A 10,712-nucleotide genomic window follows, 5' to 3' on the forward strand; every position below is an offset into this window, starting at 1 on the left:
CTCAACCACCTCCCTGGGCAGCCTGTTCCAGTGCCCAATGACCCCTTCCGTGAAAAATTTTTTCCTGATGTCAAGCCTGAACCTCCCCTGGTGGAGCTTGAGGCCATTCCCCCTTGTCCTGTCCCCTGTCACTTGGGAGAAGAGGCCAGCTCCCTCCTCTCCACAACCTCCTTTCAGGTAGTTGTAGAGAGTAATAAGGTCTCCCCTCAGCCTCCTCCTCTTCAGGCTAAACAACCCCAGCTCTCTCAGCCGCCCCTCATAAGACTTGTTCTCCAGCCCCCTCACGAGCTTCGTTGCTCTTCTCTGGATACGCTCCAGAGCCTCAACATCCTTCTTGTGGTGAGGGGCCCAGAACTGAACACAGCATTCAAGGTGCGGTCTCACCAGTGCCGAGTACAGAGGGAGAATAACCTCCCTGGACCTGCTGGTTGCGCCGTTTCTGATACAAGCCAAGATGCCGTTGGCCTTCTTGGCCACCTGGGCACACTGCTGGCTCATGTTCAGTCGGCTGTCAACCAACACCCCCAGGTCCTTCTCCTCCAGGCAGCTTTCTAGCCAGACTTCTCCTAGTCTGTAGCACTGCATAGGGTTGTTATGCCCCAAGTGCAGGACCCAGCATTTGGCCTTGTTAAACCTCATGCCATTGGTCTCAGCCCATAGGTTCAGCCTGTTCAGATCCCTTTGCAGAGCCTCTCTACCCTCCATCAGATCCACACTTCCACCCAGCTTAGTGTCATCCACAAACTTGCTAGGGGTGCCTTCATCCAGGTCATTCACAAAGACATTGAACAGGGCTGGACCCAGTACTGAGCCCTGGGGAACCCCACTTGTAACTGGCCTCCAGCTGGAGTTAACTCCATTGACCACCACTCTCTGGGCTCGGCCATCCAACCAGTTTTCAACCTAGGAGAGTGTGCGCCTGTCCAGGCCAGAGGCTGACAGTTTCTGAAGCAGAATGGTGTGAGAAACTGTGTCAAAGGCTTTACTGAAGTCCAAGAAGACTGCATCCACAGCCTTCCCCTCATCCAGTAGTGGAGTCACTTTGTCATACAAGGTGATCAGGTTAGTTTGGCAAGACCTGCCTTTCGTGAACCCGTGTTTACTGGGCCTGATCACCGGGTTCTCTTGCATGTGCTTCATGATAGCGCTCAAGATCACCTGTTCCATGACTTTCCCCGGCACTGAGGTCAGACTGACAGGCCTGTAGTTCCCTGGATCCTCCCTGTAACACTTCTAGTAGATGGAAGGGTTGAAAGGCAGGCAGCAGCACTGGGGCTCCCATGGCCCCCCTGAGGCCTTAGTCCAGTGCACCTGTACTGGGCTAGCTGGGTGAGCACTGCCCCAGAGCACCCTCTGTAGCACTGCGACAGGCAGCTGTGTGGCACACCCAGCCCCAGGCGCTTCGATTGCTGGGGGTGCTGCGGGCAGGCATCTCTGTGGGTGTCAGCTGGCCTGGGGCCCCAGGCTGGGCTCTTTGTGCCATCTCAGAGGTGTGGGGAACAGAGCCCAACTGTCCCTGAGCCAACACGCACTGTCCCCAGGTACCGGGTTGGCAGGTCCTGCCATGGACATAGGCAGCGCTGGCATTGTGGCCCCAGCTGTGGGCACTGAACCCTGCTCTGGTACCTTCCACTGATACTCTACGCATAGCATAAAGGGTACCCCTAGCCTGGCACTGGCTCCCAAGCCCTATGCCCCCCACATACCTCCCCCAGCACGCCCACCCCCAAAATCAGCACAGCCAGGACCCGCAAATCCCACCAGAGCCCAGCATACGATGCTGCCATCAGGAAGAGGCAGGGAGTCAGGTGGGCAATATCTCTGGTTTTAATAAATACATTGGGACCCCCGTCCCTGGGCACCATAAATTATGTGACGAGCCCAGGTGAGCCAGGAGCAGAGGGATTTTACACTATTTACAAGGCAGGCGTGATGCCTGCTCTGCCCGCTTGCTGGGGGGCTCGGAGAGGGAGGGTAGCGGGTGCCCCGGCCTCCACCAGCCGGGCTGCTGCCTGCTGGCACAACCAGACAGGGCAGCCCCAGCACTACAGCTGTGCCAAGATGGGGTGCCCAGGCTGGGCATCTGGCTCTGTCCACCCTGCCATGCTCCTCTGTGCCCCCTGCCCTGTGCGGGGGTGACGGGTGGTGGGGAGCCCTCACGGCCACCCAGACTCTCTGTGCACTCGTCCTGCCCTGGGTCGTGGTCACTGTTCAGCGGCTCCATGCCTCCACCCTGGTATCATGAACCTTCTCTTGTGCATCTGGGGGGGCAGCTGGAGCTGTGAGGTGGGAAAGTGGGGCTGAGAGATGGGCATGGCGGGTGCCAGGAGGGCACTTGTGTTGCTCACAGCCCTGGCTCAGCACCCAAGCGGGCTGTGGAGGTGCGTGGGCCATGGTGTGAGGTGTGGGGAGGAGCAGTGCCCACATGTGAACACTCACGCTTACCGCGGCACTTGGTGCAGCAGGGGTTGTCCCTCCTGGCAGGGCTGGCACAGGCAGCTGGCGGGCACTCCTGTCTCTGGCAGTGTGTCTCCCCTGACTGTGTGGCAGAAAAAGGAGCTAAGCATGGTGGCCCGAGGGCTGGCAGCTCCTTGGGGTGCAGTGGGTGCCTGGGGTGCCACCCTGGGGTGCTCTCCCACCCACCCCCAAACTGCTGGGGATTGGTACAGGGGCACCTCTCCTGTCCCTGCTGCCTCCCAAGGCCTGGCACACTCACCACACACCAGCACAGGATACACTTCATTTCCCCAAAGGGGGGGACGGAGGGGTGCCAGCTCTCGTTGTTGAGGTACCAGCGGCGCCCAAATCGGCATGCCCGTGGCCCATCTGCCTGCATGGTGTCGGCCAGCTCAGGGACGCTCTTCTCAGAGGCTGTGAGAAAGGGCACTGGAAAGCTGCTTGCATGCAGCATGGGCACCCTGTGGCATCACGGGTGGTGGCAGGCACAGGCTACACCAGGAGAATGGAGAGCAGGAAGGGGGTGCAGGTACCTGGGCACTGCTTGCAGCAGTCAGAGGGGCTGGCACGCACTGGATTGGCACAGGTGAGCCGTGGGCACTGCACCTTCTCGCAGTGTACTTCACCTGTGGTGCCCTACGGGGGGAGCATTGGGGCTTACTGTGGCATGGAGCAGTTGCTACAAGGCATGTGCCTCCCTCCCCGTTTTGAGCCCCTGCTGCAGTGCCCAGCAGCTGAGGGCAGCAGCAACTCTGCCACCGGACCGGACTGGGGGGCTGGGACCTGGTCTTACCTTGCAGGTGCAAATGGCACATTTGATGAGCCCAAAGGGAGGCACGACTGGGTGCCAGCGGGTGCCAGAGCCTCGCCACGTCTTGTCTCCGTCAAAGTAGCAGCCTGGGAGAGGAGGAGGAGGTGAGCACAGTTCCCGTGTGGGTGCAGAGGAGGCCAAGGAGGCAGAGTGCCCCCTCAGACCATGCCCCCTGGAACTTACCCTCACTACTGTCCCGTGCTCGTTCCAGCTTCAGCTCCTCCTGCCCTGTCTTTTCTGCAAGGAAGAGGGAGGCCATGAGGGAGGGCACAGGTTCAGAGGGACCCCCCACCACGTACGCACAGGGGACCCATCTGCCTCCCCAGCCCCTTGCATGGGACTTCCCCTGACCCCCAGGTACCTTCGCAGATGGGGCAGCACAGGTCCTCTGGGTGCACCTGGCGGGTACAGTTGAGGGGCTGGCACAGGATGGGGTCACAGATCACTGTGCGCTTCTGGGGGCAGCAGGTATGGGGTTCATTACTGGGGGGGCTCTGCTGATACGTACTGCCCCCCAGCTTTCCTGCCTCTGACCCATACCTGGCAGCTGCAGATGGAACACTTCTTGTCATAGTCCGGTGCCCAGCGGGTGCCGTGTGCCCGGTGCTGCCCCTCAAAGAAACAGGAGTTGGGGTCTTTCTTCAGCTGTTCCAAGTCCCTGATCTTGGTGCTTTCAGAGAGCTCGCCCTCCCCTGGAGCCTCTTCCTGGGCCAGGCGGGTTCCTCCTGTGTGGCACCGGTTTGGAATGTGCACCTGGATGGGGAAATAGGGTAGGAAGGTTGGCACTGCTGGGGAATCCTTTTTCCCATGCCAATTGCTGGTCACACTCCATGCTGGTGGAGGAAGGGCCCACAACCACAGAGCACACCATGTCATGTTGTGCCCTCCATCCTGTCCCCCTCCAGCCCCACTCTGGACAGTGTTACCTGGTTGGAGAGCCCAGGTGGTAGTAGGGATGGGTAGGGGTGCCCTGCCCAGGTGGGGACCTACCTGTCCCCGCATCTCCCCATGGGGGTGAGCTTTGGTGCTGACTTGAAGGAAAGCAGTGCCCTGGGCCAGGTGCTGCAGCAGGTCGGTGTCCAGGTCCTTCACCACGCCCTGAGCCTGCCAGGGTGAGAGGGACACCAGGGTGGGCATGAGAGCTGGCCTAGCCCCTGCTATGGGGTCCCCTGACTGGGTGCCTGCCTCACCTCGGTGCTGTAGAAGCCCTTGAGCAGGCGCTTGTGCTGGTGGGGATGGGCTCCCATCTCACCCAGCTCAGCTACGCCGTGGAGGTGGGCACTGACAGTGCTGTCAGCTGGGCGGCCTAGCCCCGCCACTGAGATCTCGTAGTGCAGGTGGCAGTGCTCATCCAGAGACAGCCAGGCGTGCCCCCCGGCACCACTGCTTACGGGAGGGGACACCAGCTGCCCTGCCAGTGCCACGGGCATCTCTGTGCACAGAGAGGGACTGTCAGAGGTGGTGGGCTAGAGGTCTGCCCCATCGCCTCTGCCACCACCCCTGGTGCCCTTTGGGTACCTGTGTAGCGGGCAAGCAGCCCACTGTAGGGGAGGGAGATGACTTGGCCCCGCAGCTCGCCCTCCGCCCAGTCCTTGGTGGCCACATTGAGGAAGAGCTCATTCTGCAGCAGCATGTGGGCATCGCGGGCGCTGGGGTTCTCCCAGGTGCCCCGGGCCTGTCGTCAACAGGAGACCACATGGGTTGGGATGGGGACTTGCCAAAGGTCCCCATGCCATCCCCCTCAGTGCCACCCAGGGCTCACCAGCCCATCCTTGTAGCTGAATGTCATGTCAAACAGGACGTTCCTCTTGCTCTTCCGACGGGGTTTGGTCTCCAATGTGATGCCCACCACCTCACTGGCAGTACCCACCACTTGGACCTGTGGGCAGGTTGTCAAAGGGCAGGCTGGTGGGGGCAAGACACCCCTGGATACCCATGATGAAGACGCGTACCTCCTGCTTACCTGGTACTCCAGGGTGCCATTCTTGTGCAGTTCCAGCTTGGCTGAGCCCACAGAACCCGTCTTGGTTGGCAGCAAGGCGTCTGCTCCACACAGCACGCTTTGGATAGCTTCATTCCAGGGAAAGAGGCACAGAGGTGATGAGGTTTGTAGGGCGGGGGCACAGTCACCCAGCTGCACCCCAGGGTGCCACCCCATGCTCACTGTCACAGCTGCGGCGTGTGGTGATGGTGCCTGCCAGCTGGCGTGCATGCCGGCCCTCTGTCTCTGCCACGATGCGGAGCTGCCCCTGCACCAGCCACTGCAGCTCATGAGCAGACAGCTCACTCAGCACCTCCGCGAAGTCAGGGTCCTGCCAGGGGTGGGCACAGTGCCATGGCTCAGCCCTGGCATGACAGGCATTGTGGCTGCTGGGGCACATGGGGGGACAGACAACTTTACCTCCATGGTGATGTTGGTGTGCACCTCCCGCAGCGTCTGGCCCTGGTGCAGGATGCGGACCCGCAGCGGCACCCAGGGGGATTCTGGCCATGGCAAATGGGTTTGGATATGCAGGGGCCTGTGACCACCGCCCTTTTGCTCCCAAACCCACCCCTTTGCATCTACCACCCCCCAAACTCCTGCACCTGACCCCCCATTTTCTTGCCAGCTCCCTGTCCTGCGCACCTCAACCCCTGTGCAGATCATGACCCCTCATCATCCCTCCCTGCGCTTCCCCACATGCTCCCACAACCCACACACCAGCCCCATCCTTCTATATACCATCTCCTACATCCCATGTGCCCGCCAGCACTCCCTGACCCCACCCCCTGCATAGATATACACGCCTCATCCATGCACACCCGAACTCCTAGGCACTCTACAACCCCCTTAGTCCACGCACGGCCTCCGTACCCACCCTGAATCCTACATCCAGCCCCAACTCAGTATGCATCCCAAGCCACACACTGCCATGGACCCCCAGCCCTTTGCGCATCCTCCCCCGGGCAGTGCCAAGTCCCTTGGGTTGCTTGTGCCAGGCCTCACCCCCAGCACCCGGCTCCAGCAGACCCCGGGCCATGAGGATGAAGTGCAGGTTGTTCTCGGTGTCACTAAGCGTCAGCATGGCCATGCCCCCAGCACCCAGGTGTGTGGGGTCCGATGAGGTCAGGATGGCACCAAATGTCTCTGAGCGAAGAGAAGGGGCGTGAGGGGCACCCCAGTGGGCACCCTCCAGGCGAGCATGCAGAAGCTGGCCTTACCGGCAAACAGTGCCCGATGCTTGACGATGTGCCCATGGACCTCTCCGGAGGGCTGTGCCCGGGTGATGAGGGACACGCGGAGTTGCTCCCCACGCAGCAGCTGGATATTGGCCTTGGACACCGTCCTCCACATCCCGCAGAGCTGCAGGAGAGAGCACAGCTGGGCAGGGTCTGGGGGGCACCACACAACTGGGCAAGGAAAAGAAGGGGTCGTGCCTCCCTGCCCTCCCAGTCCCTCTCACCATGCCGTCCTCAGGGGCAGCGCTCTTCTGCACAGGGTGTTCAAACAGCACGTTGCCCTCGGGGTTGCTGAAACGCACGCGACTCGGCCGCCCCAGCCTGTGTGCACCCAAGGGGTGAGCATGGACTCCCCACCCGGCCCCCTCCCCACCCCTGGCACCACCCTCACTCACTGGGGAGGGCACATGAAGCACCGATTTGGGGCAGGCAACAGAAGGAAGATATCCCAATGGCAGTGCCATGCCCTGCCCACCCCCAGGCTGGCCCGATGCCACCATCCCACGGGGTGCCAGCTCGGCATGAGTCCTCTGGGTTCCCCTGCCCTGGAGCAGTGCCAAAGGGTCCTCTGGGCTCCCCTGCCCCAGAACAGTGCCAAGCTGGCACCGTGCTGGAGCTGGGTTCCTGCTGGGGAAGGCAGAGGGCAGGACCCACCAGGAGCTGAGCACTCAGGCCCAGCTGTAAATTAGGAGATTTTTTCGGCTCTGTTTGGCTCCTCCAGTCGGAGCTGGAAATTAGTCACCACTTTACTATGCAAAGGGGGCTGGAAGTGAGGAAGAGCAAAAGAAACTGGAGCGAGAAGGAGGGAGGGAGAGGAGAGGCTCAGCTGCCGGCAGGCATCCGGGAAGGGCATGGTGAATACTGGGGACCCCAGTGGCAGTGCCCCAGTGCTGCCCATTGGCAGAGTCTGCTGGGTGGCATGGTGCCTCTGCCCTGCTGCACTCGCATCCTCTGTGGAGCCCTGGAGCCATTCCCATTTGTTCCTGCTCCAGACCTGGAGGCAAAGGGGTGAGGCTGGGATGGTGTGCTGGAATCTGGGCTGCTTACATGGGCTGGACCCCCATAATATTGCCCCTCTCTGAATCTCTCACTCTGCCAGTGTAAGGCTGTGGCACTGCAGGGGGACGTTGGAAGGGAAACCGAGGCACAAGCACCACTGCATCTCCCCCTTTTCCAAAGGGGTGCCTGCTGTGCCAGCTTGGGCAGTGGACAGGACTTACCTCTCGTAGCTTATGGAGAAGAGCAGGTAGGAGCGCAGCAGGGTAAAGCGAGCCTTGGCCACTGCACTGGAAGTGGGGTGCCACGGCTCTGAGCCGCTTGTCAGCAAGGCCACGAACTCTGAGGAGGGGATGCTAATGATGGTGGGAGGCCCAAGGGGTGTCCCAGGTTCCCTCTGTCTGCCCAGGCAGGGTCTCACCTGTGCGGGCATCGTCACGGGCCATCCCCTCAGAGTTGAGATAGGAGCGGTCATTGTAGGGCTTTTCTAGGTCATCCTCCTTGTCCTGGAAGTACTCGAAGGTGTCGAAGGGGGGTCCGGGGCTCTTCTCTGGGGGGCCAGGCAAAGCTAACATGGGTTGGGCACAGGGCAGAAATCATTGCACCAGGCTGCCTGTGCTCAAGAGCGCAGAGTGGGGAGGACAGTAATAAATCCCCCCTCCCAAGACAGACCGAGATGTGCCCTGCAAATCACCACGGGGCTCTGCGCTAGGGTGCCAGGGGACACGTGGAACACAGGCAAATGGACAGGCATGGTGCTCAACCCTGTGCACCCAATCTGCAACCCTCCCAGGGTGGTTCAGGGATAGTTGTGCCCATCAGGGCTTCCCCATGCCCAGCACCCTTTAGGTACCCCAAGAGCACTGGAATCCCCCAAAACAGAGTGAACAGCCCTTTCTGAGAGGTGGATGTGCGCAGTGCCCCCTTCCCCGTGCCCCCTGTGGATGAGGGAGGCTCCCCTCAGGGAGGTACCCACCAGCCTCACCTTTGGGGCAGGTGGGGCAACAGTGCCCGGGCAGCAGCGTGGCCCGGGGGCAGGCGTGCACGGGGCAGTCCTGCTTCATGTTCTTGCAGTTCACTTTCCCCACTGGCTTCCCCCGGCGGTTCCTCAGCTGCAGGGGGAGAAGTGCCCAGGAGAGCTGAGCCAAAGCGTGCCAAGATGTTCCCCCTCCCCGGCACAGCCCGGCTCCCCCATCCCGGCCCATCTGGAGCCCCGCGGGCTGCCCGGACACCTTGCGCAGCTCCAGCTGCCTGTACAGCAGCCAAACCCGGGCCCCCTCCCCACGGCCCCAGCTGTGCGCGGCCCCACCAGCCTCGGGGAGCTGCTCGGAGGGGGCGAGGGGGCCATCCCCGAAAAGGAGGAGGAAGAATGAAGTCTGATCCTTTATAAACCTCCCCTTCTTCTCCCTGCTGTCGCCGGGGGAGACATCCAGGTGTCCGGCTGGCTGGAGGGATCTGCGTTCCCCTTCTCCATAGGGAGGCGGTGTATCGAATGAAGGGGTCGGACTCCCCCCCTGGCAGCCCCCTCCCCAGCAAGGCCGGACCCGGGGGATCTGCAGGGGAAGGGGGGGCCCCGGGGCACTCACCGGCTCGCAGTGGCAGATAACGCAGCGCATGACCCCGAAGGGCTCCCCCAGGTCCGGGTGCCATGTCTCGTCCAGGGCATAGAAGCGTCCCCCGAAGGCGCAGCCTGCGGAGACCCCCCCCGGCCACCCACCCATCACCGCCGCGGTCACCTCCGGGCAGCGGGCACCCCCTGCCGCACCCCGCACCGCCCCGAGCCCGCTCCGACAGCGGTGCCGCTCCCGGGGCTGGGGACGCGGGGTGCGGGAAAAGGGGCCCGGGGTATGGGACAAGGACGGGGATGCGGGACAAGGACGGGAGCGTTAGCATTGGAGGGTGCGGGACAAGGGCGGTGGCGTTGGGGGTTCAGGGGTGCGGGACAAGGGCAGGGGTGAAGAAAAGGGGGCGCGGAGGTGCGGGACAAGGGCGGGGGGCGATAGCATTGGGGGTGCGGGGGGTGCGGGACAAGGACGGGGGTGCAGAAAAGGGGAGTGCCTGCATGCGGGACAAGGACGGGGACACGGGTGTCATTAGGGGGGTGCAGGAAGCGGGACACGGAAGGGGGGGCGCGGCAGCGGCTCGTCCGGGACGGGAAGCACCCGGAGAGAGGGAAGGAGGGGGGATCCTACCTGCCGCGCCCCCGGGGGGCAGCGGATCGGTGTCGGGGCGGATGGGCAGGGCGAGCTTGGGGCGGGCGGCGCGGGCGGGCGGCAGCAGGGCGAGCAGGAGCAGCAGGGCGGCGCGCATGGTGCCGGGCGGCCGGGGCAGGCGGGCGGCCGGGGGCGGGGAGGGGGGGCCGGGCGCTGCCGGTCGCTGCCGCCGCCTCTGCCCGGCCGCCGGCCCCGGCTCCGCTTTATAGGCGGCGGCATGGGCAAGCGGGAGCTGCGAGCCCTGTGCAAACAAAGGCCCCGCTAATGAGGCGCAGGCAGCGGCCGGCCCGGGGGGGGACGCGCCCCCGCCGCGCTCCGACACCCCCTTCCCCGCCGCCCCCCCCGGGCACGGGCTGTCCTGGGGCTCCCCGGGGCGTGCAGCTGCCCCGCTGGGCATGGGACCCAGGGCTGGGGTGCCTTGAGGAACCCCCCATCTATTGCACCTTCTTCCCTGGACGTGTGGTACCCCTAGGTACAGAGCATCCCCACTTACACGCCAGCGCCAGGGCATGGGGTACCCCCGGGCACCCTAGGGACACCCCTCTAATCCACTCAACACCTACAGGGACACTGGGCACTGTGGACACACCATCACCACCCACACACCTTCCACAGAGCTTGGGGTGCTCCTGGGCGCAGGACATCCTGCGTGTGCCCCATTCACATGCCCTCCTAGCATATGAGGTCCTGGGGAATCCCCTACTCACAGAAAGCCCTTTGAGAATAAGGCATTTGTGAGGCAGCCCATTCAAATGTCCCTGTCCTCAATTCACATCCTCTCCCCTGGCATGGGGCATCTCCTGGGCACTGTGCATCCTTGGGGCTGCCCATTCACACAGCTCACCTTCAGGCATGAATCCCCCACACAAGTGTTTGGCTGCCCACCCCGGCCTGCACAGGACATCCTGGGGACTTCTCCATTCACCCAGCCCCCTCCCAGGCTGCTTGGCATCCCGGGATGAGGGACACCGCAGGGCACCATCTGTCCGTCCATCCATCCATCCATCCATCCATCC

At 62.9% G+C, this 10,712-nt stretch overlaps 1 protein-coding gene across 2 annotated transcripts; it reads right to left on the bottom strand.

The window, feature by feature from the left end:
• Positions 1-1,818: 1,818 nt before the first annotated feature.
• Positions 1,819-9,814, bottom strand: CHRD (chordin). 2 transcript variants are annotated; one of them, XM_054074453.1, is made up of 23 exons: positions 9,676-9,814; positions 9,070-9,173; positions 8,469-8,595; positions 7,905-8,033; positions 7,708-7,825; positions 6,712-6,808; positions 6,470-6,611; positions 6,255-6,395; positions 5,670-5,752; positions 5,433-5,580; positions 5,232-5,338; positions 5,031-5,147; positions 4,787-4,943; positions 4,459-4,700; positions 4,259-4,372; positions 3,809-4,021; positions 3,630-3,723; positions 3,452-3,505; positions 3,251-3,354; positions 2,991-3,093; positions 2,717-2,871; positions 2,446-2,539; positions 1,819-2,279 (listed from the first exon to the last, which is right to left on the bottom strand). In XM_054074453.1, exons 1-23 carry the CDS (start codon positions 9,791-9,793, stop codon positions 2,212-2,214), a joined length of 2,829 nt encoding a protein of 942 aa, XP_053930428.1. In that variant the 5' UTR covers positions 9,794-9,814; the 3' UTR covers positions 1,819-2,211. The 2 variants fall into 2 exon arrangements, with proteins under 2 accessions (XP_053930428.1, XP_053930427.1); XM_054074452.1 differs by having other exon boundaries at positions 7,905-8,051.
• Between the last annotated feature and the right edge of the window lie 898 nt (positions 9,815-10,712).

The sequence above is a fragment of the Cuculus canorus genome, chromosome 9 (genome assembly GCF_017976375.1).
Source record: "Cuculus canorus isolate bCucCan1 chromosome 9, bCucCan1.pri, whole genome shotgun sequence".
In the NCBI taxonomy this organism is placed as follows: domain Eukaryota; kingdom Metazoa; phylum Chordata; class Aves; order Cuculiformes; family Cuculidae; genus Cuculus; species Cuculus canorus.

What these genes read in the sequence shown, in the direction of transcription:
- CHRD (XM_054074452.1), bottom strand. Translation starts at nt 9,793, where the DNA reads ATGCGCGCCGCCCTGCTGCTCCTGCTCGCCCTGCTGCCGCCCGCCCGC. An exon ending in ATGGGGAGATGCGGGGACAG is followed by an intron (nt 4,022 to 4,258) that starts GTAGGTCCCCAC and finishes TTCCCCATCCAG; the next exon opens with GTGCACATTCCAAACCGGTG. An exon ending in CTGCTGCACCAAGTGCCGCG is followed by an intron (nt 2,280 to 2,445) that starts GTAAGCGTGAGT and finishes CCCACCTCACAG; the next exon opens with CTCCAGCTGCCCCCCCAGAT.